At 45.0% G+C, this 21710-nt stretch overlaps 1 protein-coding gene across 1 annotated transcript in view; it reads left to right on the top strand.

Moving 5' to 3' along the window:
- LOC8037366 (potassium voltage-gated channel subfamily H member 8) overlaps positions 1-21710 on the top strand; it is a 56514-nt gene that overhangs the window by 21591 nt on the left and 13213 nt on the right. The window contains exons 7-9 of the mRNA XM_040223395.3: positions 7520-7680; positions 20259-20466; positions 21522-21704. Coding sequence (XP_040079329.1) covers positions 7520-7680; positions 20259-20466; positions 21522-21704 — 552 coding nt within the window. The remainder of the gene's footprint in view (positions 1-7519; positions 7681-20258; positions 20467-21521; positions 21705-21710) is intronic.

Genomic DNA, 21710 nt, shown 5'->3' with positions numbered 1-21710 from the left:
GTTCCTTCAGAAAGGGAGAAACATTCTTCCCTTAAGCAGGGGAGGAAAAGTTCCTCCGTCGACTGCATCTCATTATGGCGGCCACGAATCGAGCAAATCGAGCTCGGTAAGGCTTAACGAGAACACTAAATCTATTGCACGAAGCGAGAGGAGCAGGAAATAAAAACGTAACACGTGCTTTCCGCGAACTGTATTTATTTCCTAAGTTTCTTTACCCCTGCAGGTAAAGAAACTTACGTTTCGAAAGCATGCAGTCACTCAGTCTTCTCATCGTCAGCACTGCGGTGTTCAACGGAGACAACCGGCACTCAGTTCGCGCACTTTATGTCCTACCTTTGCTATTCCTCGAGCCACAATTCCTTCGTCAACCGTTGCGTCAACCGCACATCACGGAGGAGTGAAAATCATTCGCCCGCAAAACCAAAAGCCGCTCTCAAAAAAAAAAAAGCAAATCCGAAGCAACCTCTTGGCTTATCTCACTCAGCACGGTAACACGAAATTATGGCGTAGCTGGCGTAGCCGCGTAGCGTAAAAGGATGTTAAATCGCTTGCCACCAGATGGCAGGGTCAAGCAGAGTAATCGCACGTAGCTAGGCTAGGTGGCGCTAGGTACCGCCCAATTCATGTTTTACAAAAAAATATTCTTATTTTCTTACGCCACAATTGCGTTTCCTTTTCTTCGGAATCTCTAACACATGTAGACACGTTGCGCACACTACAAACATCAGGTCAATATATACTGAACGCATACAAAGGCATCGCACATACAAACATCAATACAACAGCACACTACCCCGATCACTACTACCGAGCCCTGCGTTTCCGTCTTTTATAGTGGTCGTTTTGAACGTACCGAATTTTTCGGTGACTCCCTAAGCAAAAAAAAAATATTCCGAACATGTTCATTTTTTTCCAGCAATGTCATACATCTGAGGCTATTTTTAATGGCTCAGGGGATGAATCTCTTATTAAAAAGAAGACGCTCGATCATGCCATAATTATTTGAAAGCCAATAAATTGAGCCGCTCCAATGTGGTTCCAAGCCATGAGTTTGTTTTCCCGCATGGCCCTTCGTAGCCAGTATTTATATTGTAGTGTTCGTTTTTCTATTTGTGCTGTTCGCGCAAAGCTGCAATTGCCGTCTTGAATTAATCTCTATAGAGCGGATATCCACTCAGCTGGAAGTGATGCTTCACGGGCACAGAAATCGCTTTTCGATCAACTTGAATGCAGTCAAAGCCGCGACTTCCGACAACTGTTAAGTGAACGGAGCTGCGGCGTTGCGAGCTCGAAAACTTCTAGCGCTCATCCCAGCGCGCCACTTAGAGGGCAGTTTCTACAGGAACCGTAATATATTTAAACAGTAAAATAAAGGATAGCGTTTTTTTGTTGTTTTTTTTTCGATTTTGCCTGTCTTTTTTTTTTATGCTAAACTTTCATTATAAATATACGTACTTTCCGTCATACTTTCGTAGTGTTGTCTTTTCCCCAGAGCGCAATCGCTCTCGGGGTCCGACAGTCACATTGGCCACTGTACGATAGGAGCTTACCTTTCAGACCAGCGTTCCAACATGACCATCCACACGTCGATCGACTGCACCTAATCCCTCAAGTGGTTTTAAACTCTTTAATGTAAAGCGGAATGTCATCCTGCGACACCCCGGCCCCTCCGATAACGGCCCGACCAGCGGCATCAATGCCCGACAGTTTACGTCATCTCATCTTGTTGTTACACCACTGATACGCGAACACACGGTCACATCGGCGATAATTCCAGTCTTTTGTTCACAACCCACAACACTGCCATCACGATGTCGCTGACACGAAGAAATACAGAACCACGTTGACGATGTTGCTGACACGCAGAAGAATCACGTTGAACGCCGGTTGGCACTCGGCACGGGACAACGGAACCGAACTCAGCACGGAAGGCACCCAGGCAGCCGGCAGGAAAACCTGCCTTCCTTGGACGCAGTTCCCGCGATTTCCATAATGTCGAAAACGTCGACACAGTTCCTCGTGGTTTCGCTGCTGTAGTCGCTGTAGTTCCGCGTGTGTCCCGCAAATTGGAGACGGCCGTCTTACCCAGTGTATGTAGCGCTGCTGGCACTGCTCCGGAACTTCGCTATTTCTAGCGGCTTGTTAGCTCGTTTGATAAAATTAGTGGTAAAAACGTCAATGCAACCGAAATGTTCTGCACGTTTGGACTAGAAGACGGAATTACAGGCGGCCTTCGCTGCCGCTGAAGCTCAATCAACTCAACATTAATTTATTAAACAACGTGCACGATATGCTCGAAAAACGAAACCGAAAGAAGATGGGTCGGGAGGGCGAAAGCTTTCTCCGGTCTGCCTGGAGGAAAACGTCTCGGAGAATAATAAGGACTTTAATTTTCCTTTCATCGGTCTGGGTTTGTTTATGTGCGTTTTGCTAAACAAAAAAAAAAAAATCTTTACAAAAAAAACAAAACAAAAAAAAACACTTTTCTGGGGATCGAACCGTTGACCACTTGGTCAGTACCGCGATGTTCTACCCCTGCGCCAACTGAACAAGGAGGAACTCGCCCTCCTCCTTTCATCTGAACTGCCGTTCCTCCCTTCTCTGGGCAACTTGTCCGCAACAAGGAGGAACAGTCGCTTTTGCTACCTTTCTCCTCCCTTTTTTCTTAGAGTGTAGGCCTAGCAGGCTCTCCGCGACTCGGCGACCGTCTGCCCCCGACCGGCTGGCGTGCTGAGTGGAATATGCCCGCGCGACCCTTGTGAACCCTTCCCGTATAATATTTTGATTGCTGACCTCAATTTTAGATTAAGGGGTCAATTTCTTCCTCTTGTTATCTAAAGCAGACGACGTTAACTGCGCCAACCCGCCGACGCCGTTAAAGAGTGAGGGGTCTCGCCGCACACGAATGGAGGGAAAAAGTATTTGGGAGGGAACTTGCCTCGGTTCTAAGCAAAAAAACCTCGGCGCCCCGGGACACCTCGCCAGGGAGTCCTTTGACTTCCCTCCTTGATGCGCGTCTGCTAGTTGTTAAACAAAAACAACGTACCGCTCGAGTTATTTCGTCTGCCCTCTCTTAAAGGCGAGGTCGAGTTCGCTCCGAAAGTCGCAGGAAAGGTAAGACAGACGCAGACGACGTTGCGAGCAGACGACGTTGCAAAGGAGCAGACGACACTCAGATAGGGGGGTCGCGATCAGCCAATCAGAGTTCGGCGTTCTGACGTCACCGCTACTTCCTTTCTTATGTGCAGAAGACGAAAATGAGCCCTCTTGCGAGGCGTATACGCCAAAGACGGATTTGGGAACACTTGCTCCTCGTACTGTATTTTACCTCGTAATTGTTTTGTTTTTTCCCCTTTTTTTTTTTTTCAACGTAAAAATTGCTGGAAATGCATCTTACCCAATCCTAAAGAAAAAATGGCGCCAGTTAATACAAACTTACCTTTTTTTTTTACATAAAGGAAACAAAAAACATATGTTAGCTGTGTGTGTGTGTGTTTCTTTCTTTTTTTTTTTACTATCTACAATTTTTGTTGAGACTGCAAAAAAAAAAATTATTTTGTTTTTCGTTTTTTTTACAGAGCTTTACTTAAGGCAGCATTTATTAAGCGCCCTGTTTTCGGGATTTTTCGTTACCGTCTGACTTGTGCTTTACCAGCCGACTACCTTTTTTCGGCGTGACAAGTGACGGTACCCCCGCCAAAATGTGAGCAATCAGTTCAATATTCAACCTGCAAGGCTCGTTGATAGCGACGAATAAATAGCTGTACGAAAGTGACGTCATAAATGGATGGACATATGCCATTTACTATATCGTTTGTATTGGTATCGGGTGATAGCTTGCGCCATCTATCCTAGAAACACTGAAACGCAATAGCAAAACGCGTTAACTATTATTGCTTCAGAAACTGTCAACCCGTTTGTAACCCAGTATAAATTCGGTAATAACAGCTGTGACAACAAATTTACCCTGGCGTCACCTTGACGTGATATTTTGGTCACGACCCTACTTCACACCACGAAAGCAATGTCGAGCATGACTAAAGAACTACACTGCATTTTTTTTATCAGTTTGCTAACGCATTGCGCGTAAAAGTAAGTAACACTCTGGAACGCAGGTAGTAAGGCCACTTTCTGATCCATAGAAAACTTGGCACCTCGCCTAACCGGTGGAATCACTTTTCGGTTTTCGGGGAAACGTGGCATATCAAATTCCTTTTCGTAGAAGTGTTTTTTTTTTGCACCTAGGCAACCCGATAGCGGTGAAAGAGGGGAAGCTAGTGTGCCTTCCTCAAATTTGCAGCCACGTGAGTTTCAGAGAATCTCGTCGAGCCCTACAGTCGTTCGTAAAAGGAACTGGTATAGCAAATACCGCTCCGCAATTTTCACGAAAAATACAAAGTTTATTGTTACGTTTTGTGTGGTCTTAACAATGTGCACGTTAAAAGACTTACTACGAAGGAAAAAACAACAACATGAAATTCAACCTCATAAAATTTTTAAAATGAAAGTATTATTGAACAGACGAGAAAGATTTCCTCAGTATGCCCTCAAGTCACGTTCAAATGTTAAGACTGATGTAGACAGATCCAAATTCACTTGGCTATGGCTATGCTGTTCAGGAACTGAAGGAGACGGGAGTACGCGAGGAGGCTAGAACCCCGAGCTCTGGCTCGCATGATTATAGTGGCTTCACCTGACGCTAGTTGACTTCGTCTACACTGCACTCCTCGTCAAACGCGTTCGAATCCGAAAGCCAGGCGTGGGCGCGGCGTTTCGCGTCCTAACGCGTTCGACGAGTGCAGTGGAGACAGTTGAACGCAGCTTTACGTGTACCCACTATTCTATCCAATCAGAGTTAAGCGTTCCGACGTCCCCGAACGCTCTCGTCTACTTTTCTATTCCTCAGTTTCTCCGCTCATAAAGAAGTTTAAATCCATGTTATTTGACACCCAAAGTCAGCGTTCCGTTCCTAACAAATAAAAATAAAATATCTGGGACGGTTCTTAGAAACACGAAACAAAAGAAAAAATTACCCCGTAAAAGTTTTTTTTTTTTTCTTTTTACGGCGTGTATTAGGTTTCTGGTTAAGAAAAACAAAAGTTCTCGGATTATTTGTGCGTAAAACTAAATGGCCAAAAACAAGTGGCACTAAGCTGTCATACACGCGAAAGCTGAGAGGAACCACATTCCGGCGACACACTGACGTGAAAGAAAAACGAGGCGAAAGAAACTGCCAAGTTGGCCTTTCTTGCCTTCATCGTAACACCGCCATGCTGCGAAAAAAAGCCAGACGATAATGCTCACTTTCACACGGGCAGAAGTCGAAACAAAGAACTACTATCGTGTTAGCCCTTCCCCGGAAACGAGAAGATACGAGAACCCTGTCGGCGGGAGTAACACGATCTTACGCCAACCAAAAAACTGAACAAACAAAAAACAAATGTTTCCCCGAACCCCACCGACAGTGCTGGTAGCGGGAGCCAGCCACAAGCAGAACGTAAAAACGACAAGCGGCATCACTGGGTAAAGACAAAATGGCGGACCAGCGGTGTCAGAAACATGGCACGTAGCAGAACGGAAACGCGATACTGTTTGCCACTTCTGTATATTTTTTTTCTTTTGGTTCGTGGATGTTCGCTTTGTTTGTTACGATTTCTTTTGTGTTAACGTCGCTACTGATACAAAGACAAACCCCCAACCACTTTGCTGTTGGGCCTCCTTTGCAACACGACGCTGGCTTGATCGGTCCGTTGCGCCATCAGACACATCCCAAGTTCGCGAGATCGCGTTTGTTCCGCGGGATCTGACATTTCTTCCGAGAATCGTATTTCCCGAGTCCGTGTAAGTGCGTGGCGGTCTTTGTGTGGTTGTCGGGAGAGTCACTCAGAATGAGTGACTCATTGGCGCTTCGTATCCGACATGTTTGCCGCGAAAGGTATACACATCTCCTCCTGAACGCCGCCAAGGTTGCAATTACAGACAGATGGGACGGATTGCATCAGACGCCAACTGAGGCAGAATAACTCCCGGCTGTGTAAACATACATACAACAATTTGCTTTGACAGATGGGACGGATTGCAGGGTACCTCACTTACTTCATTTGAATATTCTGTTTTTATCGGTATGTGGCAACATATTTAGGTTGGGACAAGAAAGTGGTGTTACAGATATGTATCTTGAGAAGGTGCATCTTGCAAGATATCTTAGGCAGCCGGTTTCTCTTTTTGCTGTTGTCTTTGTCTAAACATGCATTTTTATTGAAGCGTTCTTGATTATATATTCGAATGACTAAAAAAAGCTAAACGCAACACCTCATATCCTAAAAAGAGGAAGTTATTGTTCGAGTACAACAAAATATCGGGTAGTTTAATACCCATTCACACGGTCCACGTAAAGGTACCTTTTACACAGGTCTCTTTGCTATCGGCGAATCGGCCCGTGCTCTTGTGTCGCAAGCACACGCCACGCGCGGAAGATTGTTAAGTGATTGGCCATAGAGAATAAAGGTTCCTTAGCTAAAGGTACCTTTACGGTCGTGTGAATGAGGAATGACTCCGTAGTAGCCGAGATACTGAGAGCTCCGACATATGTAATAATTAGTGGTCTTCAGGACTCATGAAACTAGAGCACTTTGAAAGAAAACACCCGAAACAAGAACCTGAACACTCAACTAAAATTTCTTTTTTTCGTGCATAAAGAGATCACGTATAGTGTGTCACAAAATAAAAAACAAAAACACATTTACCCATTATTTAGTTTGCGAGAGTCATTTTAACCATCGCTCCCTACTCAAAAAGTGTATCAATACGTAAATATTTCTTTCTCCTTTTTCCTGAAACTTTAATTTTGAAATACGGCCATCGCTCCTAACTAAAAAAAAAAAAAAAAGTGTCTCGCGACGTAATTATTGTGCTTTTTTATTTCTTTTTCTCGGGGAAGGTTCATTATTTCCTTTTTTTATTTTGACACACGTATACCATTCAGGTACATAACAAGGAAGGTTTCAATCCCCGCCTCAGCCCGGTTCGATCTGGATGAAGATCGTACCGGCCTGGTGTTCCTGTGTCACGACTGCGTGATACACGTTAACGACCCCAGGCTGGCAGCTGATCGTATTGCACGGGCGAAATTCCTCATCCACAACGTGAAGCAGTCTCGCCATTCCCCATCGGCAGACAGTTCTTACGCGGTCTAAACACGAATGTCAACCGATTTCTGAAATCACCTGAGGCTGGGTGGAGAATAAAAATAATCCTTGGGAGGGAAAGAAACAGTAAGACAGAAGGCAACACATTTGGAAAGTTGCCTTCTGTCTTTCTGCTTTTCTTTTTACTTTTGATTTTTCTCGTTTTCCAACCAACCTTGGGCATTTTCAGAAAATGCTAAATCTACACCAGCTCGTCTGCGCCACCACTCTGTTACAAAGGTCTAATTTTTTTTTCTCTGAGTTTAGTGTTTCTATAAGTACGCGCGACACGCGAATTGTTTCTTTTTTTCCCCTCTCTGCCCGAAACGCAGACATTGGCCTGAACTTCCGCACGACGTACGTGAACAAGAAGGGCGAGGTGGTGGCCAAGCCCAAGTCGGTGGCCCTCAACTACCTGCGGGGGTGGTTTATCGTGGACCTCCTCGCCGCACTGCCCTTCGACCTGCTCAACGCGGCCGGACTCTACAGCCGAGTGAGCTGCTTTCTCCTTCTTACTCTCTTTCTCTCTCACGGGACGGCGATGACGATGACGAGGAAAGTAAGAATGGCGATCCCCGACAGCAGTGCCGTTAGTGTCCAGGCGATCTCGTAGAAGTTTACCATAGTGATATTAGCCCCAATTGAAGCATCTTCTCGTTCTATTTTTTTTTTTCATTTGCTCTTTTTTATTATAAACTTTTTTTCTACTTTTTCATGTCTCTGTCTGGTGTTAATATGTGGTGATGTCTGCTTTCAAATAACTCGTAAAAACGCGCAGTAACCTCAAAGATATGATTATACAGTTCATTACTCGTACGCAACAGGCCTAAAGAGTGAGCGGCCCTTTCCTCATGCACAACCCTCCACACGCGCTTTTTTTTTTTTTTTTTGCGCAGTTTGTTTGAACGTGATAATAATGATGATGATGGTGATGATGATCGGTAAGAATGTTCACCCTTGCTTAGAAATTACTTTCAAAGTAGCGCAGAAAGCGCTCGAAGGTGTGATGTTGGCAGTTCCGTTCTTGTACGGAACAGATTTGAGGCTTTATCCACGCTTTGCGATTCTTTCATCAAGCTTCGAACATTTCAGAAAAAGCAAGGGCATAAATATATAAAGCGTAAAGGATAGACGAGGACACGAAGGAGGCGGGACATCGCTGTCCTGTCCGGCCTTTGCTTTCTATATCCCCGTTTTTATGTCCTTGACTGCCATGTGAGCTTTATATAAATATTTGGTACGCGAACAAACTGTCTCACGTTATTATTTCAGAGCGAAGCAAACGGCTGGCTATCGGATTTCATGGATAGCATTTCTATGTATATAAGAAACTGGTAAAATGAGAAGAATCACGAAAACAATGACAGGGACATGTTTATGTCGAATATAAGCCCGCTTAGGAAGTTCAGACTCGCAGTCAACGTATCACTAGGTGACATTGCTAGGATACTAGGCTACCAACGAAAGTCTGTCTGAAATATATCGGCTTGCACTAAAATACTGTTTTATGTGTGTGGCTTCTAGCACTTTCTGCTACGTTCCTTTTTTTATTTATCGCGGTGTAAATATACGATATGGCATGATCAGTGTCGCAGAGTAAGTTCAATTCGATAACCGAGTATTATCGCAGCTCGGAGCAACGTGGAGCGAAAGCTCGCGTTGCAGAACCTGGGGATCCTGGGTTCAATCCCCACCCCTCCCCTTTTCGATCTCGATGAGCATCGTACAGGCGTGCGGTCGTGTATCCCTACTGCGTGGTGAAAGTGAAAGACCCCAGGCTAGCAGTTGTACTGCGTTGGCTAAATGTCCCATTTACGGCGTACACCAGTGTCCCCGCACCGTAAAAGCAGACCGACCTTACGCTGTCTAAACAAAAACGACAAATTTGTTGTTGTTTTTTGGAAGGCAGAAAATTATTTGCGACTTGAGTTTTTTTAAACTCTATATTTTCGTCGCTGCGATTGGTACAACGCTTCCTTTGCATAGACAAAGACATACAGTCATTTTTAGACTAGGTTCTCCTCTGTCCATGAAGGTTTTCAAAATGTTGCTGTATTGTACGCTTACGACACTATATACCAGAGGTCTCAAACTCATTCGAGTGTGTTGGCTAGATTGCCCACCTTCGAATGGAGGAAGGCCGATAGAGTGGTGGGGCAATATTTTATACTCGGGGACAACAAAATAAACAGAAACAACATTGATGTTACACGTTGCAAAGCAGCTGAATGTCCCAGCGACGCCCTAAAGATTTTTTAGACAAGGAACCTATGCTTTCCGCTTTTTATAAGCTCATCGTTTTGCCCTCGTTAGCTTTCATTTGCATATACCGCTACTTTGGGCCCACGCCTGATGTTATAAAAAGATTTAAAACACCACCATACCACAGCACTGGCAGTTTTCAATAGAAAGAGAGCACACACCATCCTTGCCCTGTCGCACAATACACTAGGCTCAACCGTCACAAAAAAAAAAAAACATCTTTTCGTGCGGCAGTTTCTTGCTTTTCTGACAATTTTTATAGCAGCATTATGAGCAGATACTTTCATTATAAAGGTACTGTCTGACAGCCCGAGCTCATAGCTTTACCTTTGGCCGTTGCTCCTGCTGTGCGAGAGTTCACGCAGCCGAGGTGGGTCCTCGAGCAAAGAGCTCGCACTTGTATACCATAGAAGTGCCATTCACATTCCGGTTGATTTACATGAGGATTGGCTGAGAAGCAAATATTTAAATGAAGCAATACTTGGTTAGAGAAAAAAAAAACAGTAGAGTGCAAAATGCGTTAACAGGGTAGAACTCCTTCTCGAGCGAAAATGAATCGACAATATAAAACTATTACTTTTGGCGCATATGGCCGTCATGGCATGGGAACGGGACTCGCAACCGATGGGATCCTTCTGGGCGGCATCCCAAAGATCGGCGGGCCCCGTGTGTTATATATATATATAGCTATATATAGTTGAACTCGTATCTCGCAAACTATAAGCTCAAGGTTATTAAAAAAAAAGGGTAACAAGATCAAATCATTTTTTTTTTGCCTCAAGATTTACTAGCAAAGACGGTTGCTTTTTAAAGAGAGCCCAAGTGCCTCACAAACAAGTCACTATCGTCCCAGGACTTCAATGCGATTTGAGCCAACCTAAACCGTTCTCATAAAACCAGAACATAAAATAATACGCAGTTCTTGTTTTTTTTTTTGTTTTTTTTTTGTTTTTTTTTACTTGTTTGTAGTGTTACGGATGATTTTATTTTGTGCAAAGAGTGTACAGAGGTATACCCCTTTTTTATTTTTGTTTCTCCACCTTTCAAATCCTACATCCGTGAGCTCGCTCTTTTTAAACGCGGACCCTTAAAAAACAGATCCCATCTCGGCGCCTATTTGGGGTCGATATCGATTCTTAAGCCCCAGGTACTACGCTTGTCAAAACCAATTTCATCTTGCGGCACATCTACAACCGAAAACACCGTAGCAACATTTTTTTATTCTTATTTTTGTTGTGGACAAAAACAAAACAATCAACCCGTCCTATTCCCAAACAAGCGATGACAATGCGGTCGTCAGTGCTTATGAAAATATAAACAAAAACGCTAACTCTAAAAGACGAAAGAGAACGAGCTTAAAACCTGTCTCAAACAACTCTCAAAGGAGATTGTTGATCGTGCGCCGATTATAGTAACAGGCTTATACAATACGGGGAGTTCTTATGCGGCTCCACGCGCTCCACCTTAAATACAAGCGACCGTGATAAAGAAGATTGCTGACTAGTGGAGATAGTTATTTTTCTCAACCCTGTATGAAAATGGCAGATGAGACTTTCACTCGAAGAGTTTTCAGCTCAGCTCAGAACCTAGGGCCTGTGTTGTCACATATGGAACACTAAATAAGCGTTCTACTGATTACGCTGATATAATGATTTAATCTTAGACGCAACGAATGATAATCTAGGGCTAACACGTGTTACTACGTTGTCAAGGCAGGTCTAAATACTTTGGTCTAAGTCGGAAGTTGAAAGTGAACATTGTGAGGCATCGAGTTTGTAGACAGACTAGAAGTATTACGACGCGCTATCTTTTGCTCGTTTCGACCGCCAGTAGCTTTTTGCGGCGATAAGACTTGTAGAAAATTGTGTTTGATAAAATACTTTGTTTTTCACTCAATTAATATAATCTGCCTAGCGTCTCAATGAAGTGAACGTTTCGTCTTTTGTGCTCATATTTTTTTTTTTATATCTTTAGGAATTTGGGGAAAACATGCCAACATTATTTACTGTGGTCTCGCAATACCGTGGCGTTTCTTCGTGTCAAACTGACACCCAGGCGCCTTAAGACTACTGAAGGTGCACCCCTGCTACTTCTTTCTTGTTGAGAAATAAAAAAAAAAAAAAAATCGTGGCCTGGTTTTTACGACGGATAATAACTACGAGCGACCTCCTCATACAGCAACGCCAGTTACTGGTGCGTTTCTGTCACAATCGATTCTAGCGATGTCTAGATGTGAAACTTTCTTCATTTCTTTGCGGAAGCGAAAAGAGCGTGCATGTGTGCGATTAGAGCGGAGCAGTTAAATTCGGTTACTGTCAAATTCACTCTAGGCACAATAATTATATCATCCGAAAACCGCCTTATTCTCACCTGTGTCCAACGAACACGCACAATGGTGTGCGTGTTCACAAATCAGCTATTATCTACTCAGGGAATCGTGGCGCTTACACTAAGTGGACACCTCCGTGCTATGAAGCAACTGCAAAGAACACGTTAAAGAAACTCTACAAAAAAAAAAAAGAAAGAAAGAAATCACGGCGGCGAATTCGATTTCGCACACACAGCATACGCAGGGCATTCTTGTGCGTTCAACCGAACACAGCGTGTGTTCCTCCCACACGCGCACGGCAGGTAGGATAACTAACTCGGAGCACCCAATTTGTAATTCGATTGTCAAGACTCCCCAAGACAGGTCGCCCAGGGCGAGTAGGGAGGTTCCGAAGGAAAGGAGGAAAGGTTGAGAGAGAGAATAGAAAAGCCCGTAAGAAGAGGAGAAGAAAGAAAAACGCGAAGGGAAGGGAGGGTGAGATGTCTCGAGGGAAAGCGGACAGAAAGGGGAAAAAAAGGTGGGACGATCGGCGTGACGTAACAACGGAGGAAGGAAATGAATAGGAGGCACCAAAAGGGGAAAAGGGTAAAAGGAAGGAAAGTGAGAGAGAGAAAGAAGCGGTCGCCGAAATCGAACTTAACAGCATTACCGTGAAGGCCCACCTTCGAGTCTTGGAGCCCACCTACGCGAGGTTCGCGCCGTCCCGCTCGCGAGGAGGGAAGAGTTTGGAAAGGGAAGCGAACAGGCGGATGTGAAGATACACCTTGTATCTATCTGAGGTCCAGTTCCGCAGTGAACTTGTCTTTCCTTTTTTGTGTATATCTGTGTGTGTTTTTATGTTGTATTTCTTTAAGAACCGCCGGTCTCAAGGGACGGGCTCAAGGACCCGTCTCGAGTTTCGTATCGGGATCGAACTTGACTCGGAGTGCTTTTTCAGGTTGACAGGCGACGTTGCTTCTTGTTTGGTGGGAAGCCTTGAAAAAGGCCGCGAAATGCCCGAGACCGGAGCAAGACTGAGCGAGCGAATACGAAACTAAATTATTTAGCGGAGTCGGAACGAAACTGCGAGCGCAGAAGTAGCTAACTCTCGATCATAGCAATTGTTGATAGATTTGTGGTGATGGGTGATTATAAGAGGAGGCTGGATTGGAGAACTCGGATTTGTTTTCTGTGGACGGATCAGGCCCTTTTTAATCAAAGAGAACGAATTGGTTCCAAAGACGTCAATATCCGGCTTTTAGGAGCACTTAGGCGGGTACAGTTGAGTAATACAGTTTAGGACGCATGTATGGACCGTTTCAAAAATCGCCCTCTGCTCGCTGCCAAATTTGGCCCCTGAGCTATGCAGCGTGCTCGAAGGATGCGCAGCATTTTGTAATATATATATTATAGAGAGAAAGAATCAACTTTATTCTATATATAGTAAAACTGTATTCATTAAATTATTTACCCTAAGGATCCTTTCGGGCATTACATAGGGTGGGCATTCATATAGAATTTACACATTGACAGTATTGAAACAATTTCTGCGCTTCAATTATTACAAAACACAATACAAAGCACACCCACGCGACATGCTGCATTATTGTGACATCGCTGTAGCAAATACAACGGTGACTATGGATTTTGTGAGTGAAAGGGTATCAGGAGATTTGAAAAGTCTGATAATCTTGTGCAACGGCAATATTATACGGCAAGGGATTCCACTCAGGGATAGTGAGGATAATGGAAGAATATCTACATAGAATTGTGCGTGCAAATATTCTATTTATTTTGTTGGGGTGGTCCATACGAGAAGATATACCATTAGCTGTCACAACGTGCGTTTGACAGAAAGGCGAAGAAGAGTGGCATATCTTATTAAATAAAGAAAAAATATGCACGGTTCTCTGTCGAAATCTTTTCAATCTAAAATTTCGTACATTCGAAATGCCCGAATCTCAGCTTATGTTTAAAATATTCATCCGCCATCTAATTATTAATGTTCTATATTGAATGCTACATGGTCTATCGATTTGTGGTGTCATGGTGGTTTGTTTCTGATGGTTTTTATTTTCGTAATTCGGCTGCTATATTCTTTCACGCTAGACTTTTTTATTTATAGATACTGCACACTCATGTTAGAGTTCAAAAAGGAATGAGCATCACAAATATAAACATAGTATACAACACCGAGAAGACATCAGTATCAGCTGCAGAGCCTAACAACAAAGTAAACTCGAAGGAAAACGTCAACTTTCAAATTTGAAATAACTTCTTCGAAACGGGCACTTTCAACTATGTTTTTCTGGCAGCTGGTTCTATGCGGTTATTGTACTGGAAAAGAACGGAAATTGAAATGTATCATTATGCGCACAAAGCTCCCGAATCATTTTGCCGTTGTGAGATCGAGTATTTGCGCGCGATACTCGGGTTACTTAAAAACACCGTTTTAGGTCATTTAAATCATTATATATCAAGTACAAAAGTTGTAACTTCTTTTCTGGGCGCCGGGCTTGAAGCATTTCAAGTCCAAGAATACTGATCATTTCATTCACGCTGTCCGTTATTTTATACCGGTTGTAAATAAATCGGACTGCAGTCCTCTGTACTGTTTCAAGTTTAAATCTGTTTTTTTTTTTCTTTTTTTTTTTTTGTAGTGGCGGGGGGGGAGGGGGGGGGGGGGGGGGGTCCCATGAACGTGAAGCCTACTCTAGACAAAGTCTGACCGAAAGTTTGTAGGCTGCAAGCTACACCTGCCTCTGGGCTCCTGAGAGCTCACGTCGGAGGGCCCATAGGGCTCTAAGCGCACTGGAGCAAACATTCTCGATGTGCTCGTAATTTTTAAACCTAAGTATTTCACTGCCGATAATTTTATAATTACGTCCTCTCCAATCGCGTATAAATACTTCAAGACTGCTTGTTTGTTTTTTTGTTACATACTTGTAAGACAAAACACTTATTAACATTTAGAACCATTCCCCAGTTGATACACTAACTTAAAATATTTTCTAGATTGTCATTGAGTCTAGTTTGATCGACTTATGATTTTATTGGGGTGTATAAAACGCAGTCATCAGCGAAAATATTTACTTTAACTTCAGGGCTAAGAGCGCTTACAATGTCGTTGACATATGGTAAGAATAAAATAGGTCCTAAAACTGATCCTTGGGGTACCCCCGAAGTGACTGGAAGTGTGTCAGAGCAGTGGTTATCAACCTGTACATACTGAACGCGAGTGTCTAGGCAAAATCTAATAAACTCGATAAGTTTACTGTTAATTCCAATCGCGTAAATCTTTTGCAAGAGTTTATTGTGCGGCACTTTGTCAAAGGCCTTGGCAAAGTCTAAGAACACTGCGTCACCCTGATCTCTGTTATTGACTGCAAGCGTAAAGTTGTGACACGTAGTAATCAGCTGCGTTACAGTTGAAGCTCCACGCCGAAAGCCGTGTTGAACGTCTGATAACAACTTGTTTTATTTTAAGGACTGTGTGAGATGCCGACAGACCACGTGCTCTAACAATTTGCAACTTGTCGACGTCAGCGATAATGCATTAATGACGTGAGCATTTCTCCAGTCGAAGGGAAGCTTACATTGTGATAACGATGCAGTAAAGACGACACACAAGTAGTGCGAGACCCATTCAGCATAGCGACGCAGAAGAGCGTTGGGAATACTATCTGAACCACTTGCCTTTTTACCATCAAGGTTAAGTACTAAATTAAATATGCCTTCTTGAGGATACGTTCAAATCCGTCATTGATGAAGCGAAACCTTCTGGCTGAACACCATGATGGGCGTCTTTTTTTTTTTGTGAAAACTGGCTGGAAGTATTTAATAAATTCATTGAAAATAGCTTTAGTATCCGTGACCTGTAAGCCTTTAATAGTTAACGACATAAGATTGGATGTAGATGGTTGAGCGTGTTGGTTATTAATTCACGATAAGGAAAGAGGGACATTTAAGACAAACAGACAAGACAGGCTTTCGAAAGCCTGTCTTGTCTGTTTGTCTTAAATGTCCCTCTTTCCTTATCGTGAATTAATAACGAAAGCCTGTCTTGTCTGTTTGTCTTAAATGTCCCTCTTTCCTTATCGTGAATAAGATTGGACTTGCTTCCAGACAGAAACCTCCAGAATTTAGATGGTGCGTCCCTCAGAAAATTACCGAGAGTTACAGAAAAAAAAGTCATCTTTAGCTTTATTAATTTTACACCTAAGCTCACTGCTCCAAAGATTAATTTCAATTTCCAGACGCCGAGGTGATCTTAGCATCTGTTTTAACTTTCGCTTGATGTGAATGATTTCTCTTGTAATCCATGTAATCCCAGAGAGATTTGACATTACTGACAGGATATGACGCCATAGGCGACCAGATCTATTTTGTTTAACCAGTTCACCCAAACATAAGCATTTCTTACTAAATATGGTGTATCGTTTTTCTACCGCAACAAAATTGGGGGCCTAAAGGGGGTGGTCATCGCCACCCTCCCCCTCCCCCTCCCCGTTCCCTTAAAAACGCCCCTGCCTGTTTGGTGCCGGCGCTTTTTTAATGACTCAGCAGGATCGTAGCTTCCGCCTTTGGCCGGGCTCTGTTGAAAATAATTATACAGGCAGCATGGCGGCGGTAGGCCACTCCAGATGTGTGTTTGGGGGGGGGGGGGGGGGGGGGGGGGGGGGGGGGGGGTAACAAACGATATTCACTTTTATATACAGATTCGTTGCGTGTGAAAAGGCATCTTTGCCCTTAGGGTACGTACGCACTGCGCAAGTGCAGAAGTGGTGTCAGGAGCACAAGCTGATGGTGCATATTCTTCTAGTCACTGACAGGATAAAAACGAGAAGGCGTTACATTCGATGCGTGGCCTCCAGCACGCGCTCAGCGCCTTCCGTCGTGCTTCGGCTCCGCGTGCACGCTCGGGCCTCATTAGACGCCCAGGTGTTATCCAAAGTAGAAAGCTAACGCTGGAGGCGGGAAAACTTAAATAAAAAAATATCTCCGAGCCGTTTTTATTCTGTCCGAGACTATTCGGAGAGGAACTCAAGGAGATAGGGAAATGAGAGCGTATTGTGATGACGTCAGAACGCCCAAAGGCAGCTAGCATTTGCGTCTATCCTCCCAACCAGAGCTTAGCACTCTGACGTCACCACATTCTGTCATCCCCTCCCTCTCCTCCACTTTCTCTCCGTATATAAAAAAAATGCCCTTTTGCAACGCCAGTCAGGCTCTAATCGCGTATGTGTTGAATATACTCGGAAGAAAAAGACACCCGAACTATTCGTGTACGAGGCTAGGCGGAAGCCCCTCAAAGCCCCCACGAGGCACTTAACGGTGGCCGTTACTCATGCCAGGGCCGTGCCAAAGGAGCACGCATTTGCTCTCCAACGGATGCCGGGACACCGCCATCCTGTCGGGAAGCCAACGAGCCGAAAGAGCTGCCAAAACAACTCATCAACTTAGGCGGCGCACTTCTACACCGCGTACGTTCAGCATGCCAAACGCACCCCCAAATCATCGTCAAGACCGTTTCAACCCATACCTTTCTCGTGCTTCTGGCATTCAGCGCGACCCCGCCACCTCTCGGTGTGAACGCGAGAGGTGTATATGCTTGAAAGACGCGTCTCCTTCCATGTATTATCGTATCCCCCTGTCTGCCAACCCCCTCCCCCCCCCCCCCCCCCCCACCCCCCCTTCTCGAAATCTTTAACGCCAACCAAAGGCTACTGTTGTAGTCATAGTTTCTTTCCTCTGGTTATGCGCAACGAAACGACACTCAAAACGGAACTGTCGTCCAAACATGAAGATTTAGTCCAATTTAGGTGAAAGAAGGTAGAAACCGCGGTCGCACATGTTAATACGTCATACAAGAGACACTGTCACTGAAGGAGAGGGCAAGACACTGTCACCGAAGGAGAGGGACAAGACACTGTCACTGAACGAGACACTGTCACTGGAGGAGACACTGTAACTGAAGGAGACACTGTCACTGAAATGCGCCTCGGACCCTGCCTGTGGCGCATTTTTTTCCTTGTACGACGGTCCTTTTACATTGGTCACACATAAAAGTGTCTGTATACATGCTCGAAGCACATATATATGAATAAGGCAAACCAGCTTCGAATATGCTCGAGCGACACGTGTCCGCTGATACTTTCGCAATCGGTGTCTGCGGCCAACACGGCGTCTTTTGCACCCCAGTGTTGACTGCGGCTAAAGAAAGATGTCAGCCGACGTTTCGCTAAGGCTGGCCTTTAGCTCTGAAAAAAAGCTAAGTTTTTTATGAGGATTTTTTGAAGGAGGCGCAGTTTCGATCAATCGATCGCTCGAGTATGTTAGTGAAACGCACTTTCGCCGTAGCGCAGAGCAGTTTTTGACAGGACAGAAACAAAAGCTATAGAGCAACACAGTCGTATATAGTATGGTATACAGCCGGTTTCCGTCGAGACAGTGCCCCAAACAGGCAAGCATTTATGTGAGCACTGCTACGTGACGAAAAGAGCAGGCTAGGATTCAACTGGCCGTATTATTAGTCTGCGCCGAAGACGCAATGCTTCGAGTTTCGATGCAGATCTAACTCCCCGATGTAGCAACCTTGATCCGACCAATATAACTTTCCCTGGAGAGGATTCCATTACGCGCGTAACCGATACAAACTGGTCGTATCTTGTATCGTGCTGTCCCCTTTCGTTTCGAGTCCTAGGGGCTTCGCGTTTCCTCAGAAACCAAAGAAGATACAATTGATATTGAGAAAAAAAACACGACAAGCGACAAATTGAGAAGAACGTCTCAGATCCTTGTGTGTTCCCTTTGGTGTTCTCGGCTTTTTGTTTTCCCCCCAAATGACCAGCTACCTGCCTGTTTGGTATCTTTTAATGTCATTTTGGTGAAGCATGTCGTTAGCAGACAAGTGTGTCTGCGTCTTTTAATTATACTTTCAGTACCCCCTTCCTATTCGTCATTGAAATCACCACATTTCTATTCGAGAGTTTCCTTTCTCTGTGAAATTAAATTTGATCCATTCAACTACTGAAAATGTTCAAAATAGCGCTATTTTTATTTCCTTCCTCTTGGTTCGTCTTAATTATAAATCTGATTATGCTCAGCTAAAGTCTGCGAAACTTTCCCCCCTGGAAGTATTCTTCGTCCGAAATCCCGCCAAATGATGCTCAATGTCCCCACCCCAGTATCGGCTCGTTGACGGAGTTCTAAGACTAGCTATTCAGCTCCTTCAGCCGTGGCGTGAGTATCGAATATAGTTTACGCCACGCAACAGTGGCATTAAGGAACAGCCTCCCGCAATATAAAAGACCCATTCACCGAGGCAGTTTATGCGACGGTGCTCGGCACACCTTGGCCAGAGGCACTCTATTTTTAAATATATAATTGAACGCATGTTAATTTAGTTACCTGCCCCGAACAATGTGGCCGTAGCCAAAGCGAACGCGGCAGAATCGCGTGAAACTAACTTGTCGAATGGGTCTTTCACAATCTTGGAGACTGTTCTAGGTTGCCTTCTGTGTAGCATTAGAGCACGCGCGCCACTATCATGTAGTTAGTGAGGTCATCGCACTACTTCGTACACTGTACAAATAACGTATACATGAATTGAGAGCAGTTATCAAGGCAGAGTAGTGACGTAGTGTAGAACACTAGACGGTGAGAGGTTAGAAACCCAGCAGATGTCCCGCCTGGAGCACGTGACTCGTTGCCTTTCGCCGGGCATTGGCTACGCGTGCAACCAAGTGTTATTAAAGGCGGAAAACAATAGCGAACGACATCGCAAAGTGTGCTGCGATTGCCAGCGGTAGCTGCTCCTTCGGGGAAAGGCATGTTTAAAGAGTTTTGCCTTCCCCCAGTGCATCGTACAATGTTTGCAATGGGCTCCTTACTATCAGTGGAATACTTTGGGCGCGGCGACAATGGGGAGGCGGGGAGCATGTTCGCACAGTTACCACGTGGATATTTCGCAACTGCAGCTGCCGGAGGGGTTTGGAAAAGGGGGCGGGGGGGGGGGGGGTAAGAATGGAGACGATCACGTGGGTTATTGGGAACAGCGGCGGCTTAGATGGGAAGGGGGGGGGGGGGGGAGCGAGAGAGAGCCTTGCAGTGTTTGAGGAACGACTGGGAGACGGAGAGCGGTGTGTCTGCTGTAAAGAGGGGATTTGCGTTCGTACAGTAGCGTTCTTGGTTCGAAAGGGCCACTAACAGCTACCGCTGTAAAAGCTCGCGCACGAGGCGGAGTCTCTGCTGGGTTCTTAACCTGTCACTGACCATATGTGATAAATATAGAGACCGGAGGTAGTAAAGCTATTCCCTGGCTTAGAATCGTAACCTGCTTGCTTACCGTATACAACACCGTATAGTATCGCGGACACTATCACCCGGCCGTCTTTCCATTGTGCATTTTACACTGCCATGGCCGTTATGCTGTAAACGGTCCACGTACCGTAGATGTGACCGTCTTCTGACCGCGTACCTTGTGCCCTCCGGCCCCGCAGGACAACCAGATGTACCTGCACCTGTTGAAGCTGACCCGGCTACTGCGGCTGGCGCGGCTCCTGCAGAAGATGGACCGCTACTCGCAGTACAGCGTGGTCGTGCTCACGCTGCTCATGCTCATGTTCACGCTCGTCTCCCACTGGCTCGCATGCATCTGGTTCGTCATCGCCGTCCAGGAGATGGAGAGCTTCCCGCAGAACAACATCAGTGCGTTGCCCCCCTTCCCGCATTTTCGGCCTGCTAATGGGTGGATACGACTGAACCGTTTGAAGTGGGGGGTTGCTTAAGTCATCTAGCCAGTGTTTTGTTTTTTATTCGAACTGTTGATTTAGACATATATCCAACAAACGTAAGTATACACCGTTTAAAATGGTATTGTGTTTAAAAATGCACGTACCGTACTAGATCACGCCATTCACCCACTCTAACTGGCTCGCTTCTAGACGATACAGCTAGGACAAACAATAATAAATCGCCGGTTTCTTTTTTTTTTTTTACAGCTTGTTAGTTATGTTTGTGTGCTAGAATAGGTTCCTCTAGAGCAATAACTAGGAACAGAACGTAAAAGCTAGCGTTTTTCAAGCCCATTTTGTAGAAAATCTGAAAATACGCTAATGTATAGACGCTTTACACACGCGCCAAATTACAGCCGCCATTGCTGACCTTCTCTTGTTTTACCGAGATGCTGAGAAACTGAAAGGGTAGTTGACGATCCTCTACAAAGGCCGATGCTTTAGAAAAGGGCACAGTTGAATCTAATATGGCAATAACCTGGCCTACTATGGTAATGATGATGTGAAATAAACGGAATAAGAGGAAACAAAAACTGAAGGTCAGTTATGGCGGTGTCCTTGCACAGCTGCTGCAAAGCGTCTATATAGTGTCAGTGCTAATAGTGTCTCACGATGTACACAGCACGACAGTGCTAGCGCCAACACGGCATGTGCGTTCTTCTACATTTTACTTACACCGAGTGCTGACGGGTACCACACTAGACTGCTTAAATTACTGCCTCGAATGAGGACTTCTGGCCACACTGTGGTAGCCTCTATGAAAGCTTTTGATTTTTTCAGAGAACACGACAAACTTATTGTTTCTCGCTTGTTCGCGCTAATTCTGCCTCCCAATCACTGTGTCCCCGATGTAGATTTGTTTTCCCGACTCTAGCTTGCTCTTATGTTCTTACCAGACGCGTTAGTGGTGACCCCTTCTCCCGACATTGGCGCGGTTCCAAACGGACGGATGCTCTTTCTCGCGCGCAGGCTGGCTGAGCCAGCTGTCCATGAAGCTGGAGTACGACGTCCTGCGGCCCTTGGACATGGCGGCCACCTACATTACGGCACTCTACTTCACCACCAGCTCGCTCACGAGCGTGGGCTTCGGCAACGTGGCCGCCAACACAAACGCCGAAAAAGTCTTTTCCATTCTCACCATGCTCATTGGAGGTGAGC

The sequence above is a fragment of the Ixodes scapularis genome, unplaced genomic scaffold (assembly GCF_016920785.2).
Source record: "Ixodes scapularis isolate PalLabHiFi unplaced genomic scaffold, ASM1692078v2 PGA_scaffold11__112_contigs__length_91849675, whole genome shotgun sequence".
NCBI classification, from domain to species: Eukaryota; Metazoa; Arthropoda; class Arachnida; order Ixodida; family Ixodidae; genus Ixodes; species Ixodes scapularis.
The sequence above is the reverse complement of the archived record's forward strand: the minus strand, read 5'-3'. Positions and strand labels throughout refer to the sequence as shown.